Below are 25,138 nucleotides of genomic sequence, written 5' to 3'. Positions count from 1 at the left end.
AACTTATTATTAGAATAACATTTAGCAATTTATTAGATTATTTCTTAAGAATTTTGACAACTGTAATTTGAGAATTTATTTTATGATCTTTAAAATATGAAAAGCAGTAGCTTTTGGCGGCTCTCGAGTCTCGAGGTCGAGGGAGCTGAGGCCCATCATGTGAGTACTGAGGTCTACTTTTAAATGATAGCCGTTTGGCAACCTTTTTTATTTTTTTCATTTGAGAAAAAAGCAGACGTGTTTCACGTAAAAAAAAAAAAAAAAGTGTTTGGGTAAAAATGTCATTTCCTACCATTTCAGCCTCTTAACTTTTATGAAAAGCATAATTTAAGGGGGGGAAAAAAAAAAATTATGAGAAGCTAGCTTTTTCATAATCACATCAATGAAGCCATTTTATCCACGTGCGAACTTATCTTTTCAAGAAATCTGAAAGCAATTATAAGAGCATTTACAATGAAGAAGGTAAATGTTACTTTTATAAAATAATTAATTAAATTTATAAAAAATATCTTGCATTGAATTAGAACACTTACAATGAAAGAGTCAAATAGTATTTTTATTTAAAATGATTAATAAAATTTATAAAAAAAACTCTCTACATTAAATTAACCACAAAAAATAAAAATAAAATGATTTGACATAAATGAAATTATAGTGTATGGTTTAACATAAACGTGGTGAACATGACACATCCACTGACAATTAAATAACATTTATAGAAAGAATAAAAATTACAAACTAATTTTGACATGTTTACATAAAAAAAAAATTAAATTAATAATTTTTATTTTATAAGACGTGAAGTATCGATTCACTTAATTTTTAATATTAAGTCATCTTATTATTCCTCTTGATCCAATCATGCACGTGACACAGTATTAATATAAAATCAAATCAATAAAACATCATTTCCACAGTTACCAGTTTGATTTGCCTTTCTCTTTCTTGTTCATTGGGCAGCGTAGTAGACCACCAGTTTTTTTTTTGTAATTTTATAAATGTAATAATACCCCAAAGAAGCCTTTTCAGTTGTCCTTCTCTTTCTTCCTTGTTCCTCCGCCTTTTATGAACATGAACGTCAATGTCGGCATTAATAACATTTTTTGTCGTGTTTCTCTTTATTGATGCTCATTGCTCTGTCTCATGACGCATGCCATGATGCCAGGTGGACATGATGAGCCATACAAAACAACATCTTTCTCCATCCTTGTTTAAATTCTTCCCCCATTCACTCACTTAGATCACCCTCTGAGAACTCTTGATTCATCTCTTCTTCATGCATGGTAACCTGATGATCATCAGCTCAATTCCCTTTATATTTGTCAATATATCATAAGAATAATCATTTTAATGTTGATGATGAACAGGTTTAGGGAGCAGAAAATCATATTGGTAAAAGGGTAGATCAGTTTGCAGATTGAAGTAGTTTTGCAGGGGTGGATCAACAATGGCAGAAGGTTGCACAGAGGGGCTTTTGAAGAAGAAGACTTACTATGAGAATTGTCCTGGCTGTAAAGTAGACCAATATAAAGAGTTGCAACGAGGTTTACCCATCAGAGAGCTTGTTTCCACATGGATTGTTGTGCTTTGTACTGGTAACCATTCTCATCTCCATACTCTTAGATTTCATGGTTATCCCATCGAAACCATTACGTGTCAGTTTCAACCAATTTTTGAATTCGTTAATTATTAAAAAGATAAAAATAGTAAATTATATGTCAGGTTGAACCAATCTCTCGATCAGTTGCTAAAGACATGAAAATAGTTATTTATTTATTTATATTTTTTACATGTCCGCGTAAGAGGGGAGGGAGATTCAAACTAATGCCCTTCGATTCATTAGGCGTGGTTTGAGCGGATTCGAACTATATATATATATATATATGCTTTGCATTTTTTTTTTTTCCTTGAAGCGAAAAAGTTAGCTGATTGACAATAACACTCCATTATTGTGACAGAGAAAACTTAAGTTTAAGGAGTAAATAAAAAAATCGTATCAGGCAAAAAAGGTTTGTTTGGTTAAAAAAAAAAAAAAAAAAACTTATTTGACCTTTTTTGCTTTAAAAAGGCGTTTTGGGGAGAGCTTAAAAATACACATTTTTCTAAAAAATTCCAATGCAATTCTAAACAAGCTATAAGTAAGTACTTCAAGTGTTTGTTTTATGATGTAATTAATAATAAAAATTATCATTAACATGTTTATAATATAATAATAATTTTCATTATTGTTACATCGGAAACTAAACACTTGGGAGTAAAAATTGGAAAGTGTTCTCTTTGTGACATTGAATTCACTGTTCCCTTTATAGCCTGTTCTTATCTTTGTAAAATTTTTATTTTTTATTTTCAAAATAAATATATTAACAAATAATTCAAAGGTGAATTGACTAACTAAGAATTATTTAATAAGATGAGATTTTTATTTGAAAATGATTTTCAATTGGAAACCAGTGGATTTATTAATTTCCTGCTTTGAAAGAAAATGAGATTTTTATTCAACCAAATGGGTAGGTGTACTCGGTACAATAACATGCAGAAATATTCTACATGAAGATTCTCTTTGAAAAAGCATACAATGTGACCCCATTAATGTATTTATTTTACTCTTATAAAACAGTCTATTTTTGCATAGATTTTATTTTTTTTCTTTATATGTCCCACCACTTATTCCTATGTTGTCTAGATACACGCAGACAGTGAATGAATGTTTTGGTATAGGCTTGGAAAATAAATCTGGGTCCATTTGTTTCGGTTTTAAATTTTTTTTTTATATATATTTAGAGCAGATTCATAAAAGTTTAAAGGATGTTGTTAATGTTCTTTGATAAGACACCTCACGTACCATGTTGTCTTTTGTCTGGCACACTTTATTTACCATCTTAATAATTTCTTCCACTGTACTACCATATAATAAAGTAATTAAATAATTAAAAGATATAAGGCGTGGATCTCTAAAACTGACTTTACAATTTGTTTTGTCTCCTAGGTCTTTCTTTATTCTGGAAAAGATTTTCTTTATATTATATTATTGGGTTAAACATACTTTGGCTACTTCAATTATCAATTATTTTCAAAAACGTCCTAGAAATATTTGATAGGTGTGGCACTTAGATACATCAAATTACAATTTTATTATAATTAAGCTACTTTTTTGTCATTCTTTGAAAAATATCCCTATTTTCTTAAAAATAAAAAAAAAATAAAAATTTTGATTAAATACCAACATACATAGACTAAGGTTCTATTAGTATAAAAAGAGTTTACAAGAAATTTTGATTTTTGATTTTAGTTTTTAATTAAAATTTAATTTTTAAGAAAATATGGGTATTTTTGGACAAAAGACAAAAAAATAGCTTAATTACAATAAAATGATAATATGATATATCCAAGTGTCATAGTTGTTAGTCAGTTTATGGGGCAAAATGAAAATGACGAGTAGTTAAGGAGGCCAAAGTATATTTATCTATATATTATTTTATTCCTATTTTATCAAATACAATGTAATGGTCAATTTGGTTGTTTAGTAGTGCAATACACATTCTTACAATTGCACTTTTATTTTTATAGATGTAATTTTTGAAATTATTATTAAATTTTAGATGAATAATAGTAAGTTATGTCATAAAATGTGAGAATAAAAGTATGAGAGGAAACATGAACAAAAATTTCTAACAATTTTGTTGTTCAAATAATTTTTATTGTTGGAATTGCTTATCATTCAAGTAGTAAATGTGAGGAAATTCTTACAAAGCTCACTTATCTGCTATTAAAAAAATATGTACGTATCACATGTTTAAATGACACATATTATTTTTATAGATTGAATTGGAAAAAATTCTTCCAACCCAGTTTATAGGAAAATTTTGTCCATTTTGAGCCGTCCAGCCCCTTTTTGGACAAATGATCTACTTACAATTTAGGTAATAAATATGGGAGAATTGTTAGGAAGCTCACTTGTCTGCTTATTTTCGAGCAGTCTGTCACTTTTTTGGACAAATAGACTGCTTATAATTTTGGTAATAAATATGGGAGAATTCTTACGAAGCTCACTTGTTTGCCTAATTTTGAGCTGTCCATCCATTTTTTGGACAGACGGACTTAGGTGTGTTAAGTGAGCGAACCCCTCACGAGTGAGCTCGGACTTGGCTCGTACTCGACTCGATTATTAAATAAGACGTTTCGTGAACACAAATACTGGCTTGAATATTAAACGAAGCAAGCTCGACTCGACTCAGTTAAGTTCATGAACAGCTTGTATAAGGCTCGAATTAGTAGTTATTCACATAGTTGCTCATATTAATATTAAAAATTGATTAATTATTATTATTATTATTTTTCTCTAATAGCATCATTTTATTATAAAATGATGTATATTCTCTCTTCGAAACCAAGTGCCTTGTAGTATTGACTCAGGCTCCATACTCGGTTAATCAGACTAAGCAAATGCTCATATATAAGTTGGTTTCTTGAGTCGTTTAAGAGTAATTGAAGTTTAAATTTATAATTAAATTAAATTAAATATAAGAGCTCTGCTCGGTTCAACCTATTATGATCTCAAGCTTAATTTTTTGGTTCATCCTTGAGTTCAAGTAAAATTTAAATGAGCCGAGCCCAAACAAGAAAGCTTGCCCCTTATCTGTTTACACCCCTAGAAGAACTGCTTGCGATTTAAGTAATAAATATGAGAGAATTCTTAATAAGCTCACGTTTCTGGGTAATTTCGAGCCAAAAATTCTTACCAATTAAGCTCACTTGTCTAGGAACCTATTTTTGGACTGATGGCTTCATAAGAACTTTCTTACTAATAATTGGGATAATAAATTGCTGAGAATCTGACACATGAAGGTTTTCTTCCTACGTAATCCTTGGAAATATCATACGACTCTGTTTGCATTAGTGTTATGCTCACTCTTTTCTGGAGTCTCGCTCCAAGCAAAGTTCAACGCGAGGATTTGAGGCTTCTTGCACTCAACTGAATCAGCTTCTTCGTAACTCCGCCTCTGTATACATCAAACATCGATGTTATGGATCGATGGTCGTGGGTATGCGAAATGGGTCGGCCTCGGGAGGCCCAGATTGTGTTTGAAGAAATGCGCGTGAGAGGGCTGAAGGCGTCGCGATTTGAATCTGTTTTGTTCGTGTATGGGAGATTGGGATTGTTTGGAGATATGTCGAGAATCGTGCACCAAATGGAGGACGAAGGTTTGGGTATCGACAGTCTGTTCGAACATGAGAAGCTGGCAGTCTATCATGATCTAAAAGCGAGAAGATTGGAGATTATTATAACACAACAGTATTCCAAACCACAGTGCTGCGGCGTCTGTCGAGTTTTATGGAAGATGTTGATGAGTTTTGGGCAGCCCCTGTGATTGCTTGGCTCATGTACACACTAGGGACACAATGCGTGAACTACATTATTATAGTGTAAGGACTACTCCTAACGTTAATATTATATACAAAGGTGGCAGGAAAAGATTGGAGATTCCTTGCATGAAGTTGCTCTCGTTAAGTTATGTCAGTATGTCTGTATTGGATTTGAGCCTTCTGCTCACTGCATGTCCAAGACATGAGATTTTGGCTCTTGTTAATAGGATATTGCAATGGAGCTGAGATGCACAGGGTACTATGGAACTGAGCTGTCCCTCGTTGAAGGATCTATAAGTTGAAGCAATCAGTTTGGATAAGTTTTTGTTGGAGGCTGATGATAGCCTTGAGATGCTGCACATGTACCCTTGAGTTTTTTGATTTATTTATTTATTTTTTTCAGTTGTTTTTATTTTTTTTTAATTATGTTTAGAGGGTATTTTGGAAAATTTAAGCAAAAAAGTTCATATGCATTTTCCATCCAATTTGACAGAAAATGCTAATAGACGTCTTAGCTATAATAGAGTGGTAGCGGGAGGGGGTCGAGGGTCACTTTTTAAAGTTTGGAGGTATAAGTGCCTAAAGGGGTGTAAGTTTGAGGGTCAAGTGTTTTTTTCCTTTTTTTGTTTGTTTGTTTGTTTTTTTATTATTTTATTATTTTTATTATTTATTTTTTAATATTTTGCTTTTCTCTTGTACCATAAGCAAATGCAAGTTGTTTAATTGTAACCCTGTCGGATAGTTTATGGTTGAAATTGTACCATTTACTAAGATCACAAAAGAAAACGAGTACCTTTTCAAACCAAGTCCCTCCATTGGTTGTATTCCCTGCAATGCTCATATGAGCAATCGTTGTTCACTGTCATACATGATTTCTCTGCCTTGTATTGAGCTCTAATATGTTTTTTTCCCCCTTTTCAGCGCTGCCAATATCATCTCTCTTTCCTTTCCTTTATTTCATGGTGAGTCTATACATTTAATAGTTTGTCGTGCCCTTTACAAAATGCTTTGAATAAAAAATTGGGCAATATGTATGTTCATACACATAGGATTTATACATGCACTCTATGGCCTGTGCTATTGGACCCAATAAGTCAATTGGAACATTCTCATTTGCATTTGGACATTATATTCTTTTTATTCTTCTTCTCTAGAAATTTGTCTAGACGAATTTCTTTGATAGTGTATCTAAGAATATAGGGCGAATTGGTCAGAATAATTTCTTCTCTTTGGAATCCAAAATACCAAACACTTACTCATTTAACTTTTACAACCTTTTGCATTTCAACCATTATGCTCATTATTATATGATACAACTTCTGCTGAACTTTTGTTAATAATTTCTATTTACAGGTTAGGGATTTTCATATTGCAAAAAGAGAGGAAGATATTGGCTACTATGCTGGTTATATCGGTGAGATTACTTTTTTTTTTTTTTCTTCATTAGTGATGCAATTTTCCTAATCTTAATATTTGGTGCTGCAAGAGTTATTCCTAACAAGCCGTTCAATATCTTGAAGGGTCTTCATTTATGCTTGGTAGAGCTCTGACATCTGTTTTTTGGGGAATTGTGGCCGATCGCTATGGTCGAAAACCTGTTATAGTTATAGGGATTGTCGCAGTGTTAGTGCCCACTACTTGCCAATCAGTATATTTGCAATTAAAGTTTGAATGTTTTCTCCAATACGTCTAATATTTATCTTTTTGTTTTTTTTGTATTTACTTTCCAAAACCTTAGGGTTATATTCAACACTCTCTTTGGCCTTAGTGTAAACTTTTGGATGGCAATTACTACAAGGTTTCTTCTGGGAAGTTTGAATGGCTTACTTGGACCAATAAAGGTAAAATCTCATTGTATATTTGACTACTTCCTTTGTTTTGCTTGATCCAATATTTTTCCCATATACATTAATTGCTAAATTACCAGGCATATGCAAGTGAAATTTTTCGAGAAGAATACCAAGCTTTAGGACTATCAGCAGTGAGTCTTATTTACCTATGTATAATATGCTGAGTTTTTTAAAGTGTTACAACATCCAAATTAAATATTGCGATTAATTTCAGGTTAGTACGGCATGGGGCATAGGATTGATTATTGGCCCTGCATTGGGAGGATTTCTCGCACAGGTACTTATTCCCTGCCCTCTCCTATGGGAAACACATTTTGAAAATTCAAATATATGTAATATTTTTTTACATGCACACGAGGTGCAAATTGTTAGAGAATATTTTTGAGAATTTTAATCTCGTGAGACAAATCCATGTTAAGGAGTGTTATTGGTAATAAAGTTTCCGTTTGGTTTAACTGTTTCAAAACGTGCAGTTTAAAAAAGTAACAATTTCAAACCGCTGTTAATGAAAATGTGATTTTTAAAATGAAATTAAGTATTTGATAGAATCTGTAAAAGAGTGCATTTTAAAAAATGAACACTTTTAAATTTTTGCGTTTTCTAAAACACACCCCTTACCTGCTGCGCGAGAACATGGATTTTGCCAAGTCTTCACACCAAATTTTTTTTAAACGCATTCTTAAATAGAACACTCTCTGCAATTTTGTTTAACGATGCTCGTTTGGCATGCGAAATTGCTAAGCCTAATACACTCAAATATTCTTTTAGTTTAGGTTTTATAAAAATTGTTGATCCATATGATACTAGAAGATATCAATTGGTTTGGAAATTCTCATTTTTAATAAAAAAATCCCGGGTTTTGGCACTTTGTTCAAGTTCTAGGAGGAAAAGAAGAGAGATAAAAAGGTCGAATATAGGGCAATTGATCATGTCGGAGATCAGGCTATTGATCTTGATCTTTTCCCTCTCCCTCTGTTCTATTTGCTAGACAAAGAGAAGGTTTTGAGAGAGATCCGACATACCTAATAATTAATAGTCTTAGGGAAGTGGTTTCGAAAACCTAGTAGTTTTGAACTATCCGACTTAGAATGAAATTGGTTGTTAGAAAAATTATTAGCTATTAGAAGTAGTCAACTATAGAATATTATATAACACAATTTGAAGTCTCTAATTTTCTTTTTAGTGTTTGCAAAATAAAAACTAAATCATATCTTGATGTTTAGATGTGTTTCTTGATTGTAGTATGTATTTTGAGTTAGGATTGCTCAGGTCAAGAATCTAGAGCGAAAAGGTTTGAGGTCAGAGTAATAAAGCTCAAAATGAACAATCAGAGTAGATAGAGCTCCAAAAACTATGGTTGCAAAGAAGAAGCTAACCAAGTCATGTCCACCAACACCTTGCGGCTTGGAGCATGTGAGGTGTAGGAGGATAAGGATTTTCTGCTATTGGGTTGTACATACAATTCAGGCAATGCCACAGAAGTGGGGGTTGTGGGGTTCACCTGCCTTGGGCAGTCTTGTGGAGAGCCTACCTGCAAGGGCAGGTGAGTCATGCAACCCCTTCTCCGAGGGGATGCCTACACGCAATTTGGACAACCAATTTATTGATATCCTGATCCGGTATAAGAGCTTTTTGCCTTCTACTTTTACTTTTCGATATTACATTTTGTATAAGTTTTCAAAAAAGAAACCCAAAGACCGTGCTTGGGCTGTCGTGTCCCATTACTTCTGTCATTCATTTTTGAGAGTTAAGTACTAGTCCTAGGTAACCTTGCTTTGCTGTTTTTAACTTGAGTTGCCCTCCATTGCAATTTTCAGAAACCTAATTATTTGACAGTTATTCTTTTTTTGCAACACCCACTTCGGCAGGGTGTGGTTCACCCATATAGTCGAACCTTGAAATTGTTGTTTGTATTTATGAAAACCATGTGTCACAACCAAAACCCAATGAATGTATTAGATTAAACCTGTACATTGGCTGAGTCTTGTTTGGGTTTGGATTTATGCATACACTAAGAAGAAAACAAGGAAGGCTGAATTCGGCTGGCCAGGATATTATGACTAATATTTAAATAGCAGCATATTTATACTTTTAACTTATTCCTCTATTGTTTTTGTTGCACAATTTTGCCATCAGCCTGCAGATAAATATCCAAATTTATTTTCCAAAGAATCTTTGTTTGGGAGGTAAGTTCACTTCTCTAGAATATTTCATGTAAGATGCACTTTGAATGTATTATTTCAATATTTCTCCTATTGTTTGATGTTTATAACATTCTAAAACATGACTTTGTGATGCAGATTCCCATACTTCTTGCCCTGCCTTGCAATATCAATTTTTGCACTGGGAGTAATTATACCTACATGCTGGCTTCCGGTACATATCAGATTTTAGTTCCCATGTCGAGCTCTTTAACTATCACTATTTGTGTGTTTAAAAATATTTGTCATCATTAGATTTCTAATTGTTCTGTTATTCTTTTTCACAACTTCTTATCATAACAGAGAGAAGTTGCTTGTAAAGTGCAACTTCTCTTATTATGATTAAACATTTTGTTATGATCTGAAAATGTTGGGTTCTTTCACATTTCAAATTATAATGTCGTGGAAATCAGTACTTTGTTTTCCTTTTATTCTCTTAAAATTTCTTAATGACTTAAGAGCTTAGGCAGAAATTTTATTTTATTTTTTATACTTGTTTCCTGCTTGTAAATAATCTTCCCTCATCCCTCTAGAAATTTTTACTAAAACACTTCAATATTAGGGTGGAGAGAGAGAGAGAGAGAGAGACATAATTTTTTGTCAAAAGGTTTTAGTAATTTAATTATGATTTTTTTTAAATTTTTTTAAATTTTTAAATTTTATTAATTCATTAACATTTTTGTCAAGTTTACACTTGACACTCTGTCCTCAATTATGATCACCTTGTTGTCCTCTCTAGTGCCAACTTTTCAATTTTTTTTATCTTGATTGTCTTTTTATGTTATATAAATAAACTATGCATTTTGTAATCTCGGATGATTTCCTTACACAATTTATTCTCATTGCAAGTGTATTTTTTGGTGTTATTTTAAATTCCTAAGCATGTATTAAGTGATTGTTACATTGTATGACCTTTTTTGCCAGATACAGATGTGTTGAAGCTCTTGTTTTATCTCATTAGTACATTTCCAAAATCTTTATTCAGAATTTCTTGTAACCCATGGAATTGGTGGAAGTTTATATTCAAAATGTCCCAGTTAGATTTCTGTATTAGATTAATTCATTATGTATATATAGCACTTCCTTGAGAATGACTTTTTTGCACTATTATTGACCATTTACTTGCTACATGTTGGTTTCCGATTGTTGCAGGAAACATTGCACATGCATAGAGAAAATGTATCACCTGATGACTCGGAGAAAGGTTTAGAAACTGGATCCTGCGAGTCTAATGTAAACGAAAAACCAAAACAAATTGAAGGAAGAGGTCCAATTGCTAAGGAAAGCCTCCTAAAGAATTGGCCTCTGATGTCATCTATCATTGTTTATTGTGTTTTCTCACTTCATGATATGGCTTACACAGAGGTATCTCTCATATATTTTTTTACATGCTTTATTTGTACTTTGCTGTATATTGTTTGTCCATTATCGTGTTTCTGTTGATAAAACATTCTTGCATATTGATTGTCCATTAATATGTTCTGCACTTGCAAAAGTGAAATATCCAGTTTTATCTTTTTTTCTAAGATGTGTTAAGTTTGCATGTGTTTTTAATAGTGGATACACAAAATTGCTGTTGAAAAGCATAACTTGGTTTTTGTTTTGTTTTTTTACTCTTTGCTTCCTTTCCTGTCTCCAAATTTCTAATTTGGTGGTATTACTACGAACCAACATCTCTTGTAGATATTCTCCTTATGGGCTGTCAGCCCTCGAAGTCACGGGGGTTTGAGCTACTCAACTAAGGATGTCGGTGAAGTTCTTGCAATCTCTGGTATACACTTTATACTAATACTTCCTTTATATTATTATATAATAAATTTCATTTCCTTCTTTTTTGCCCTAAAAGCTTTTGAACAAATCCTTGAATCAAATATGAAGGGGCATTTGTATACAATCCACTATATTTTATAAAAGACTAATCCTTATAGGTCATCGTATAACTTCTCCAAAGGCGTTTTTTCCTTTGTTAATCATTTCAAAGGTCTATCTTGGGACTATGGTTATACAAGTATAAATAAAATTAAAGGTCATAGCACAATTCTGTTGATGGATATCAAAGGTCTTTGGTTCTACAAGTATAAATTCATTTCAATGAGACTGTTTTACTGATCATATCACCCATGCAATACTTTTACACTTCAGTTTGTAATGCTTTTGTTACGTTCTCACATAACTGCAAGTATGATGGGTGTGATATGGGTAATGAAACAGTAAATTAAGGTAAGAAAAAGAAAAGTAATTTAGGTATTTTTAGGGTAGTATTGTAATTCAAGAAACCTTAAGCCTCTTTGGTAGGATATTTCTAGGAATCCTATGCCTTTGTGGTAGGATATTTTGAGGAATCCTAGGCCTCGTAAACATCTGAATTTGGATGAATTATGTTTGATCCCTTTTATTATTCTCCTTCTATAGATTTATAAGAAGAATTGGAATGAAAATACAACTTTAAAGGATAACATGCTTATCTTGGGACTCCTAATAATATATAACCCTAATGTTAACAAGACTCCTAATAATAAATAATCCTAATCCTAATAAGGCTCCATGTAATGAGATAATATATCCATGTAGAGTCTTCCTTCTTATTTGTAGATTCCTCATGTTGGCAGTTTTCCATGCAGTTCATGCTTCTCACGTCTCTGTCGGTTCATAACAACTTTTCTAAAACAAGTAGGTTTAAGTAACCTATTAGGACAATCCTTTGAGATTTGATATAAAATTAGACTTGATAACCTTCTAATGGTTCCTCATTCACTTTAATTTGATATTTGTGCAAAAAAATATGAGCGCCCACATCGGTATCCAGTGTGTCAATTTTGGCTCTCAAAGAAATTTTCAAGATGAGACACGTTTGATTATATACAGTAGTCATCCATTTCTCAACCATTTAGAGCTTGTTTTAAGTTATATTTTTGTGTTGGAAAGCTTTAGAGGTTTATATTTCATCAATAAAAGAAGCTGCTTTGAGACTCAAAAGTATTTTCTCGATTTTTGTGACCAAGGTCCTCGATCAATTGGGATCAAACAATTTTTCTATTGTTATTATGATGGTTTTTCAATATACTTCTGATTCTGGCCAAAGACTACTCAAATAAAAACAAACTTGAAATCCTGCTGAAGTATTTTTCTTTTCGCTAACAAATGATATGATTATCAGTGGTTTCTTGATGCAAAAATTCAATAGTATTCATTTTGGCCTTTTCTTTTTGAGATTGTATATTTATAAATTTTTTAATTTTGTTGGAAAAGATACATTTATTTTTTCCGTATGAAAGAAAATATATGTAAGTCCATTTTTCGAACTCTCAAAAACCTTCCTCTCATCATGTTTGATTGGAGTGAATGTTTTCTGGTTAGTTGATAGAAGTGTTTTAGCATATTGTTGACCAATCAAGTTGAGATAGAAGCCTGTGTAATAATAAATCCATTTAGTGAGTCATGCAATTCCAAACACTTGTCAAGAACATCCTTTCTTGATTTTGAAGTGAAAACATGACTTCTTTTATTTAATCATAGCGTTATGTGTGCACTTATCCTAGCCAACCCAGCACGTTATGAACATATCCCACCAGAACCAATTATGACTTGGCTAAGTTTTGTCTCAAACCCGACACAACTTCAAAACATAAGAATGAGTTCCGTAAATTGCAAAAATAATTTGGATCAGCCCCACATAAAAGCAAGGTATCTTCAGCAAATTGAAGATGAGAGGTATCAACCCCTCTCTTGACAGAGAAGCCAGACGACAATCCTCATCTCACTATGACAAACAGCAAAGGAGAAAGATGGTTCCCTTGCCTCAAGCCACAAGATTTGCTAAAGAAGCTTGTGAGAAAGCCGTTCACCAAAATTGAGAAATGGCTATCCATAAGCACCACTTCCCACCAAACCCGCACCTTCTCAGAATGTACAGTAGAAAATCCAAATAACCATGATTATAAGCATTTTCTAAGTCCATTGTACAAATAACCCCTGGTTCTTCTGATCTCATTCTGCTATCAATGCATTCATTGGCAATAAGAATAGCATCAGGATCTAATTACCTCAGATGAATGCATTATGTGATGTAGAATAATCTTCTCTAATACTATCTTAAGCTTCTTCTTTATAATCTTAGCAATAATCTTGTAAATGCTACCCACTAGATTGATCGGGCGAAAATCCTTGGGGTCGACAGCCCTTGGAATCTTCGAAATGAAGGTGAGGAACGTAGCATTAATGCTTGTCTCAAACTTACCATTAGCATGGAAATCACGAAAGACCTTCATGATGTTCTCTTTCAAAACAACCCAACAAGCTTGGAAGAACGCTATAGAGTTCATTAGGGCCCGACGCCTTGTCACCATTCATTGCTTTCACAACCTCCCACACCTCAAAATCTCTCTCTAGCCAGCTAGCCTCAGCCTCATCAATATAATCAAAGGAAAGACCATCCACCACAAGCCTCTAATTGAACTGCCCGGTAAACAACTTCTTATAAAACTAGACGATGTGCTTGTTGATCTCCGATCGGTTGGTAGAAACTGTGCCATCAATCAAAAAAGAGTCAATGGTGTTCCTTCTTCTCTTGGAGTTTGCCATTATGAGGAAAAACTTCATGGACTTGTCACCCTCCCTGAGCCACAAGATCATATATTTTTGCCTCGAGCTCACTTCCTCCATGAGACTGGACCCTTCTAATTTGCTAACAAATTTTTCCTTCTTCATACTCTCCTCAACACCTATTGCCCTCCCTTCTTCAATGATACCAAGAAAACTTAGCCCTTCCAAAAGGATCTTCTTCTTCGTTTTTACATTGCCAAAAACCTCATTCCATATCTTTAACTCAACTTTCAAAGTCTTGAGCTTGGTAGCTAAAATGAAGCTAGGAGAGCCTTGGAAAAGGCAAGATTTTCATCACTGTTCTTGTCTACAAAACCCTCAGACTTTAGCCACATATTTTCAAATTTGAAGGACCTAGTACCCCCTATGAAAGTCACCACAGTCGAGGAGGATTGGGAAATGATCCGAGCAAAGTGTAGGAAGCCTCCTTTGTGACACACAAGTAAACTGAGCTTCCCATTGTGCAGAGACCAAGAATCCATCAATTTGGATCAAGAGGGAGATTCCTGATTATTTGACCTGGTAAACTTTCCTCCACAAGAGGGAGGTCCATCAGCCCCTGCTAAAAAAATGAAACCAGAAAACTCCACCATAGCTGCCCATAAGCAAGCTTCACCCAATCTCTCGCTAGGGAATCTAGTAACATTGAAATCACCCCCAATCCATCAAGGCAAATTCGACCAGCTGACTAAACTAGCCAACTCATCCTTTATCCCTATTGGAATTAGGGCCTTAGACTCCTGCAAAAGCCCAAGTGAAATGATCCTCAACATTTCTAAGGTGATAGCCAAGGAGAAGTCCCACCCCCCCCCCCCCCCCCCCCCCCCCCTTGTCGACCTTCTCCACCGCCCTCCTATCCCACATAATCAAAACACCACCTGAGGCCCCTTTGGAATCCAACCAATACCAATCCACATGATGGCAACCCCATAAACTACATACAACACTATGAGACATGACTTCAAGCTTAGTTTCTTGAAAACAAACAATGTCAACCTTCCACTCTCTGAGTAAATTTCTCACCCTTAGACATTTATCTTGTAATGACTTAGGGAAAGCGTTAGTCACATCTACGCTATTAGCCTATCACCCTAAAAAGACTAGTCAATTTGAAGCTTCTTTAGAATTACTTATAAAGAGTTTCACGCAGTAAGTAATATGGGACTTAGTACCCATGAGTGTCTTTATAAATCACCCACTCTATGTGGATTACTCATCTTTCCAATATAGGACCAATGTGTTACGCTCTGATACCATTTGCAATGGCCCAGGGAAAATCACATTTGCGCTATCACTCTAAAAGGATTAGTCAATTTAGAGCTTCCATAAATCACTTATAAAGTTTAGTTTCACCTAATAAGTAACCAGTGCGGGACTTAGCTCACATGAGTGTTTTTATAAAGCATTCACTCTATGTGGACTTCTTATCTTTCTAATATGGGACCGGGGTGTTACATATCCCCCTCATTCAACCCTCTCACATTCCATGATAACAATTTAGGCTTCATAACAAAACTGCTAACCCCTTATCCTTACCTTTACCACGGCTTGAGCTCGCACCTTTTGAATCTTAATTGATGGATCACTCCAACCTTCTTAACTCCCTATTGTCTTTATTTATGCCTTTGTTTAGAACTAGAGGATGAGCTCTATTGATGACACCGAGCTTCAATTTAGTTGCCCATTAGAAGAGCTAAAAAATGCTCCTCAAAGCCCACACTCTAGATCTCCATAACTTTATGGATTTTCTTCGTTCTTTGCACCACCCAATATGAGCACTCAAAACTTGAGCCACCTGAGTTCCCCAACACAGTAAGGGGTAGGAACTTAGAAGGGTGTAGAGAGAGCTTTCACCCCATTGATAAGATCCACAACTCCGTTTCCCCCGTCACACCTCATATCCTTTAAGCATATGATGTCTCGATACTTCATCAACATGGACGATGTGATTTTATTTTGCTTGGTTTTAATAAGCTGGGATAATTTCCTAAATTCTAAATATTAAAGATTTTTTTTTTGTTTTTCATTTTCTTCTTTGAAAATGCTCCTAATTGGTATCCAGGGGCTTCAATAAGTTTTTAATTGTTTTATTCATGATTTACATATGTTCTCTTAATTTTTAGGATTATAGTCTGTAGTTGAAAAAGTTTTGGCACACAACAATAGTTTGGCATACTTTCATATTGAAAGTTGGTCTTCTGTTTACTTTAGAGGTGCTTGAAACTTGAACTTTTATGTTGCGTGCTTGACATAATAATTCAGTCAACAGAGCACAAAATGACATTAGTTAACTTTTTTATAAAGGTGAGGAAACTCAAATTTAAATTTAAAAACATTTCTTTGATATCTATTTCTGTACAAACGTATTGCTATATTTGAAACTTAAAGTATTTTTTGCATCTGCAACTGAACTGCTAAACTAGTATTATTCACTCAATACAATTGTTTAATTATTAATGACCACATATTGGACTTTTAGGTCTTGGCCTTCTCGTTTTTCAACTTTCTTTATATCCATACGTGGAGAGACTTCTTGGGAGCATTATGGTAGTTCGCATCGGTGGTGTAAGTTTTCAAACCTCCGAAGCAGATATGTATTTCACCTTTGTTTTTGCAAAATATATTTTCCTTGCATTTTTGGGCTTATAAATCCCATATACAGGTTGTATCCATACCTTTGTTAGCAAGTTTCCCATACATAGCTTTGTTATCTGGATTGAGCCTCTCCTTCGTGGTAAATTTTGCTTCTGTGGTGAAGAATGTCTTATCTGTAAGTGCACATATATCTTGAAGATCTAATTCTATTTTAACAATTCACCAAATTTATTATATTAAACCAACATTTTCATTTATCTTTTATTTGGTCGCATCTTCTCTCTTTTCATTGTTATGACTTTGAAGATTAATGACATTAAAATCCAATGTTGTATCACTTCCAATATTTTTGTGAGGTGGTTATAAATGGGTATCATATTTGTAAACATTGCTTTGAACTCTTGATATATTGGCCGTATTGGTATTTCTTTGTGCAACAAGCTGTATGGCCAAATGAAAGGTTAAGGTTTGCTTTTAGTTATGTGCTAATTGCTTAATTCATTAGGGGTAATAAACTATGGGTATCAGGGGTTAGGTTTTACATAGAGCAAGGTGTAAGCAATGGGGAAGACGAGAGGATTTTAATACTATGTATGTTAGCGAGCTGTATGCATTTCCGCTAAACCTAGGACGAAACAAGAATGTGCAATTAACCTTTGTATTGATTAGCAAACATTTACAGTTTTTAGATGCCATACTATATCAATGCATACAGAAATTGTACTTCAATTAACAAGCAAGAATGCGTTAACTATCGCACAATTATTTTGTATAGAACGGAACAACAAAATAGAATGTAGGGAAGCATTTACGATAGCTGATTAAGACTTCATATTCCAAGATAAATTAGGTTCATTGACTCCTTTTGTAGTTTTTGGGTATTTAAACTAGTTAATGTTTCTTTATAAGCAGGTGTCCATCATTACTGCCTTGTTTCTTCTGCAAAACGCAGCTGTGGTATTCTTCTCTCCTTAGTTTATATGCTGTCTGCTATTAATAATTTCTTTCAAGTGGTGATAAACTACAAGACTCGTCTAATGTCAATTCAACTGTACATTGAACAATAGGAGCAACATCAAAGAGGAGCTGCTAATGGCATCGCTATGACAGCAATGTCTCTATTCAAAGCAGCTGGTCCAGCTGGAGGTGGTGTAATGTAAGTCTCCTCTAAATTTGTTTGCTTTTATTTTACTTATAGGTGATGGTGAAATCCATTTATGGACCATAATAGGGGTTTACATTGTCAAATGCTGAGTTATAGATTATCTTTCACTACAATATTTATTTTTTAGATTATTTTATAAACTATTAATATTGATTTGATAATAGATGTAGTGAAGTTTATTCTTTTGGCCTTATTTTTCTTTTTGGGTAGTTTATATCTATATTGATAATATTTTCATAAGATGAGTATCAAGATTACCAATTGGAGTTTTGTGGGTGAATTAGCTGACATTTGTTTGCAAGTAGGTTTTGGGTTAAACTAAAATACCCTTAATGCAATTGATATAACTATGCTAGGAACATAGGATAGTTTTGCTAGACATTGAAATATAAAATGGTCATGATCCATTTAATTAAAAATGTTTGTATGGTTGAAAACATGAGTCTATCATCTTATGTTCCTAGAGCACTGTTGCCTCCCCGCTGTCCCCGCAGAGGAGTGCAATCATAGTACATAGGAAGTATATGAGATAAATCCTTTATTAAGGAGAAGAGACCTTAATTGATACCAATAAAAGATCTTGTATGACGATTTCAGACATATTTCTTTCATAAAGTCTGATCATGACTATGAGTAGATATCAAATCATGTACCTTACTTACAAGGAGTGGATCAAGACCTCAAGTATGAGTCTGTTGGAAAGCATTATAAGCAAGTTCATCATTAAATCTTGTCACCGAGGAGGTTTAAAAGCTTTAGAATGATTTTGGTACTCTTGTTGAGATTGAATGGACACAAGCGTCATAGCTTGCATAAAAACTATTTGAAGAAGCTAAAGCAAGCTCTTAAGGTGAGGAGCAAAATCAAATGATAATTATGCTAAGAAGTTCATAACTTAATCAAGTTGTCAATTAGGAGTCATTTGGTTGGCTAACCTTTGAAGAGACAGATCTTGAGGCACATGAACATCTTTTATATGGTTATGAACTTTTGGTGATAGAATGTAGAGAAGATGAAACTTGAATGAGCTAGGTCAGACCAACTTGAACTGAACCTAGATTTTTGGGTTAGCTTGGGTTAGGTGTTTTCAAGCTTGGTTTGGGCCTGGGCTAAAAAATCTCAATCTCAATTTAACTTGGGCTAGGGTAGGGTAGGGTGCTACAATCCTAACTTAGCTCGTCTCCTTTTAGCAATTGTATTTGTTCATAACTTCTGATGGAATTGTTGATCATTAACTATGATGAAGACTTGTACAAGCTTTTAGATGATTAATGCCAATTTAAAAAGGAAGCTAATTCGTTGCTCCTTTAAGAAACCTTTATATTCAAGGCATAGCTTTTTGTTCAGAGAGCCAAATTGTGCAGAAATCATTTTGATCAATGATTCTGAAATGTAATATAATGTACTTGGACGAGATATGAGAGCAATCATTAGGAAAATAAAAAAATTAAACGAGGAAAAAGGTAGTGTGGGATGGTTGCTACGTATCAAAATCAACAATATAAAGAAGATGAGTTGTTAATCGAGCCCATGCTGGAGCAGGAACTTCTACACGGTTTATTAACTTCAACAAATTTAAACCATGATTGGGAACATGCTAGATGTGCTCAATCCCAATTGTTGTTTTTGAGCAGGTATTAGAAATGCCACAATGACGGAAATAAAGAAAACCCAAAAATAAGGAGTTTTCTTAGTGGTGGACATTTGGGAAAGTCAGGCTGATCTATTATTCAAGTAACAATAAAGAACAAAATGAATAAGAGGGACGGTGGTAGGGAAAAGTTCTCGTTGTGGGAGATCTTGGAACGTGCCCAAGACTCCAGTCGATTAGGTTGACTGGAGAAACAAAATAAATTTAAGATTTTGGCCCAAAAAAGAAACTGTACACGATTGAATACAGCGACAGATCACCATTGATGGAGATGAATATTTCGAATTACATTCGGTCAAAGACGACTTGAAGCATCACAAATAAACTAGGGTTTAAATGATATAGCATTCCTGATGTATTGAGTCTCATATTGGAAACATGTTACAAGTGTGAATGGTTAAGATTTGACTCCTGTATGATTCAGATTGGTATAACCATTGTGAGTATGATTGCTGTGTCTATGTTAAGGCCGTTGAAGATGGTTCTAATCATTTATGTTGTTTTACACGTATGATATGTCAATCGTTGTTAAGAGCATGTGTGAGGTTGACAAGTTGAAATCCTTGTTATGCAAGGAGTTTGATATGAAAGATCTGACCGCTGCTAGAAAGATTCTTGGTATGGAGATTCATAGGGATAGAGAGGCCAGAAAGTTATGGGTGTCTCAAAAAAATTATGTCAAGAAGATGTTCGAGAAGTTTAGTATGGACAATGCTAAACCAGTAAGTATACCTTTGGCAAATCTCTTCAGGTTATCTGCTAGTCAACTTGTCGCTAGTGCAGTATGATGTTTGATGTATTTGATTGCATGTACTGGGACTGATTTGGCTTATGCGGTCTAGCATGGTTAGCAAGTACATGACAAATCCAGGAAGAGAGCATTGGAAAGTGGTTAAATGGATTTTCAGCTACTTGAGGGAGGGATACAAGAGACTATCATATTATGTTTGCCAGATAGCGAGGCTGTGTTTCTGTTGTAAGATTTGTACATAGAGATTATGCAAGTGATTTGGATGACAGAAGGTCTACTACAGGTTATGTTTTCTCACTAGAATGCGGGCCTATCTTTTGGAGATCCATGTTGTATCCGTGGCAGCTATGTCTACTACAAAGGCTAAATACATGCTAGTGGCTGAGGCTGCTAAGGAAGCTTGTGGTTAAAGGGGTAAGTCAAAGAGCTTGGTATAAAGCAAAGTGAAGTTCAGTTGCATTGTAACAATCAGAATGCCATTTACTTGGCAACGCACCAGGTGTATCATGCTAGAACAAAGCATATTAATGTGAGGTTCACAGGATAACATACCTGATTGTTATAGCTGAAGTGATACTTGAGAAAATTTGCACTTTTGAGAATGCATCTGACATGTTGACAAAGCCTATCCTACAAACATGTTAAAGTATTGTTTGGACTTGGTTAATGTCTCTCGGTGCTAGAGAGGAGACATTTTCCAACCTGGTGGTTCAAGGTTAGCCTAATGGTTGAGGCTTGTGGTTTTAGGGAGTATCACCCCATAGATCCCAAATTTGAGACTTGTTAGGTGCAAACTCCCCCTTGGGGCTACACCCCTTGGTGTAAAAACCAGTGATTTACCTTGATATGTGTAGGGAAACTTCCGAGGGTGTGGTGCATGCGTCTGAGGTTTACTCTACAAGGGTGGGTCCGAAGGGCCCTGCTTTGTCGAGGTTCCCCGTCATAAAAAAAGGAAAAAAAAAAAAGGTTGAGGCATAAGAATTTGATATCTCCAAAGGGGCTGAGTATTCGCCAAGGTGGATATTGTTAGAGATGGTGGCTCATATTCTAAATGAGAAGGTATCACTTGTCTCTAGTACGAAGGCCTTGTAGGTGGAGCAGAGCCCATGAAGCCAATACATTTTAATTTAAGTTTGATATGCCAGGTCGAATAATTGGTTTTGAGGGGGAGGTGGTAAAACCCTCCATGGTATGGTAAGCCCAAATAGCAAAAGGCGCATTGCGTTGGTAAGCCCATATAGTGCACAAGTGATCTTGAAAAATAGCCCATAAGATTAAGAAAGCTTCCGTTCGAGGGGAAGCATAAAGATGTGGTGATGAGATGTGACTTGTGAGGGGGAGATTGTTGAGTTTCCACGTATGAGTGTTGAAAGATTGAGTCCCACATTTAAAACATGTCACACGTATGAGTTATTAATATAACATAGTTGGGTCCAAACTCATAGGTTTAAGCATTTGGGTTTGGATTCAACTATGCTATAGTAATTACTCACACTTGTAACATGTTTTGAATGTAGGATTTGACATTTTTACACTCCATGCGTATACTCAACACAATGTAGTAAAACTCTTTTTAAAAATTCAGTTAGGGTTTGAAAATAAGTTCAAATTGGGTTTAATCTTGCATATTATCTAAAGAAACGGAAAAAGAAAAATTTGTGACTTCTTTTCATGAACCATTATCATGATTTTAAATAGCATGAAAGAGAGTTCTTCAATACTTTCCAATACATATCAAATATTTCATTAATGAATTTGAAAATTGAAAGACAAGATTTTTAACTTTTGAACCAAGTCCTTACTCTAGAATAATTTTCTATGAGCGCTCAATCTAGATTAAGAACAACATAGAATTTTTATTGTAAATGAACATGTGTAGAGGACTGACTATAATGAATCAAGACTAAAATTGGTCCTACTTATGTTTTAATTGATATATGAATTAAGCATCCTTGCATTCTATAACTGTTTATTAGTTTAACATAAAACTGACAGACAGTCTTGAAAGGCAAGACTGTTTGGTAGCATGTATTCTCTGTATCAATTGTATCCTACTTTTGAGACATTTTTCATACTAACACTGGAGTACATCTCATATCCTTGCACGTGCTTCATAGATTTGATTAATTTTGCATGGTATCATGACCAATCTATTGGGAGTAAAGTAGAGCATATACATGAAATATTCGTGTAACATAGATATCATTTACATTGTTTTGCAGATTGCCATATTTGTATTAAATTTGTTTACTACATACCCTTTTATATAGAGATGAGACTTCCAAATTATATCATTCATTCGGATATCTTGTCTATGTAGATTTTCTTGGGCACAAAAGCGTCAAGATGCTGCTTTCTTTCCAGGTATACACTCATCTGAAACCTAAGGGAAATCCTACGTCTGCATATGTATGTCACATTCAGAGGTGATTGTTATTAATTAGTGGGTCAACAAAAAATGACCTTAGAAAACTCAAACAATTCTATTCAAATTAAAGAGTTGTTAGGGGTACTACAACTTTTACTATAAGTCTCTTAGAAATTGATGTGGCAATCTAAGTGACACTTACTACGTCAACCACTAAAACATAGAGTGCCATATGATTGTCTTGTCTAAGTGACGCTCATTTTTATACAATGTGGACTACCACGTGAGTTTGTAAGTTGTAATACTCCAAACCTTTTTGCAAAAGATATTATCAACTGAAATAACGGGCTCTTTCATTCCTGGGAAGAAAAATGCTTCATAAGAAATAAAAAACATGCGAACTTTCTCAATAAGTGTTGTCTGCATGTATCTTTGCATAACCATTACTAGCTACTTGCTCTAATTGCCATGATGAGCCTGATAATCATTAACGTCAATGCATTATTAGCGCTAGTGTTGTTATTGTTACAATGTGAGTTGAACAATTTCCATGGTTTCTCTAACCAATATTTTATATGAAGATACATATTACGCATGGTCTTCTTTTTAATTATAACCTATCACTCATGTTTCTAGTGGATGACCTAATTTTCTAAGTGATAAGCTACATGTAGATTTTCAATTCATGATTTCACCCTCCATCCTATGTTTTTTTGGGTGGAAGTACCATTTTGAAAGTTCATTGGCTTGTTTATGATCTGCTTTGCTCTTTGAATGATTCCATGTTTCTTGTACTTATTGGATGAAAAATGTAAGTAATGAGTTTCACCAATACAGTACTCATAGAGTGATCTTAATTGACAATTTGTGAGACTGAGCAACTTTGCAATTGATGTTGAAATATAGGTGACCAGATGGTTTTCTTCATCTTGAATGTGGTTGAGGCAATTGGAGTGTTGATGACATTCAAACCATTTCTTACTCAGAAAGTAAAGGCCATTAGATGAATGTGATTAAATCTCATGAAATTGTTGAAGAAGATTCTCAAGACAGCCATTGATTCTTCCTTGTAGCGGTAGATCATTGGATGCATTATATTCCAGATTGATGATGATCACCCATTTGGTCAGTGCAATATATAAATAAAAGAAACCATTATGTAAATAAAAGAAACCAATGCTATAGCCATTAATGTCTGATATCATTGAAATATTCTTAAAGTTTTCCTTAAATTGTTTCTTTTCCACACATTGTTATTAAACAGATTGTATCATAATTTAATAAAGTGACTGCTGCATCTAAATCTTTTTAATGCCTCAATCTCCACTAGTTTCCCAGAAGTCATGAGGATAGACTTTAAGGCAAGGTGCAAAAATGTGGGCAGAACACAAAGCACAATACTTGTATACTTGAACGCCCAATACTTTCCATAGCCCATCCAATCCCAGATTTGGGTTGTTAAACCTATTGACATGTACGGTAGGGCATGTCAAACGAGAGTAAGGTGATACAACGTTAATTAATTAGACAATAAGTTTATGGACGGACTTATTTGAAACTGTAATTTTTTGAAATTGAAAACCGAAGGACTAAATAATTGCATGAAAACTTAGGACCAAATTTTATTTTTCCCAAAAGAAAAAATAAAAGATAAACGATCTTGAATTTGTTGATTTTGCGCACAAACACTGAAAGTAAAACCCTCTTTAAGCTTGTTGATTCAGTGAAAATACCTGCAATAAAGGTATCGACAATTAGTTGATACAAGAGACTCAAAAGTTGGAAAAATAATAGAAATATCTGAATAAATTGTATTCACCAAAACATACTTATGCCCAAATAAAGCCACAAGTTGCCCTTGAATAAACTACAAGTCTTGATCCTAAGAGAAAAGTCTGGCTCTTTAGGTTTCTCTCGGGAAGTTTAAAGGTGACAGTGTAAAGTCTTCAACCGGTGATCGGCTGAGGAATATAGCAAGATAGTTATAGTCCGGAATCAGTAGGGCAGGAAATGGTGGAGGAATTGGCGATCATGTGTGACAGAATATCTCTTACTGAGGGGGAGAAGGAAGGAATTACAATAGTGGAAGGGGAGATTGAGGATATTAGGGAGAAAGGTGCACGATGTATTGTTGGTAGGATTGGTTCGGAAAAGCGAATCAATAAGGAAGCTTTTAAGTTGATGATCAGGAGGTTATGGAAGATTGTGGGAAGTATTGTCTTTAAAGAATTGAAAGATAATATGTGGATCTTTGAGTTCTCTATCGTAGAAGATAAGTGCAGAGTGCTTGAAGGAAGACCGTGGTTGTTTGATCGTTATATTTTGATTTTGAATGAATTTGATGGTAGTCCTCCATCTCAGATCGATTTTTCCAAGTCTCCTTTTTGGATTCAAATTCATGATATGCCTTTGGTCTGTATGAATGGCGGGGTAGGACGTAAAATTGGAGAGTCTCTGGGCGAGGTGTGGGATGTGGATGTAGCCGGTGATGGGGTTGGATGGGGAAGTTTCTTGCGGGTTCGGGTCCTTCTTGATTTATCAAAACCGCTTGAGCGAAGGAGATCCCTTCACGTTGCTGGGAAAATGCATTG

At 34.4% G+C, this 25,138-nt stretch overlaps 1 protein-coding gene across 3 annotated transcripts; it reads left to right on the top strand.

Annotated features, from left to right (window-relative positions):
* The first annotated feature begins 1,231 nt into the window (after window positions 1-1,231).
* Window positions 1,232-23,853, top strand: LOC132166686 (protein ZINC INDUCED FACILITATOR-LIKE 1). 3 transcript variants are annotated; one of them, XM_059577554.2, is made up of 18 exons: window positions 1,232-1,283; window positions 1,368-1,595; window positions 6,286-6,326; window positions 6,718-6,778; window positions 6,885-6,987; window positions 7,103-7,205; window positions 7,292-7,345; window positions 7,429-7,491; window positions 9,351-9,400; window positions 9,515-9,590; window positions 10,568-10,780; window positions 11,099-11,186; window positions 16,497-16,582; window positions 16,680-16,787; window positions 17,525-17,569; window positions 17,680-17,768; window positions 22,500-22,543; window positions 23,454-23,853. In XM_059577554.2, exons 2-18 carry the CDS (start codon window positions 1,448-1,450, stop codon window positions 23,552-23,554), a joined length of 1,473 nt encoding a protein of 490 aa, XP_059433537.2. In that variant the 5' UTR covers window positions 1,232-1,283; window positions 1,368-1,447; the 3' UTR covers window positions 23,555-23,853. The 3 variants fall into 3 exon arrangements, with proteins under 3 accessions (XP_059433537.2, XP_088369316.1, XP_059433545.1); XM_059577562.2 differs by lacking the exons at window positions 1,232-1,283; window positions 1,368-1,595 and adding an exon at window positions 4,837-5,424; XM_088513190.1 differs by lacking the exons at window positions 22,500-22,543; window positions 23,454-23,853 and having other exon boundaries at window positions 17,680-17,772.
* The last annotated feature ends 1,285 nt before the right edge of the window (window positions 23,854-25,138 follow it).

The sequence above is a fragment of the Corylus avellana genome, chromosome 2 (genome assembly GCF_965113065.1).
Source record: "Corylus avellana chromosome 2, dhCorAvel1.hap1.2, whole genome shotgun sequence".
NCBI lineage: Eukaryota > Viridiplantae > Streptophyta > Magnoliopsida > Fagales > Betulaceae > Corylus > Corylus avellana.
This window is presented reverse-complemented; position numbering and strand designations above follow the sequence as displayed.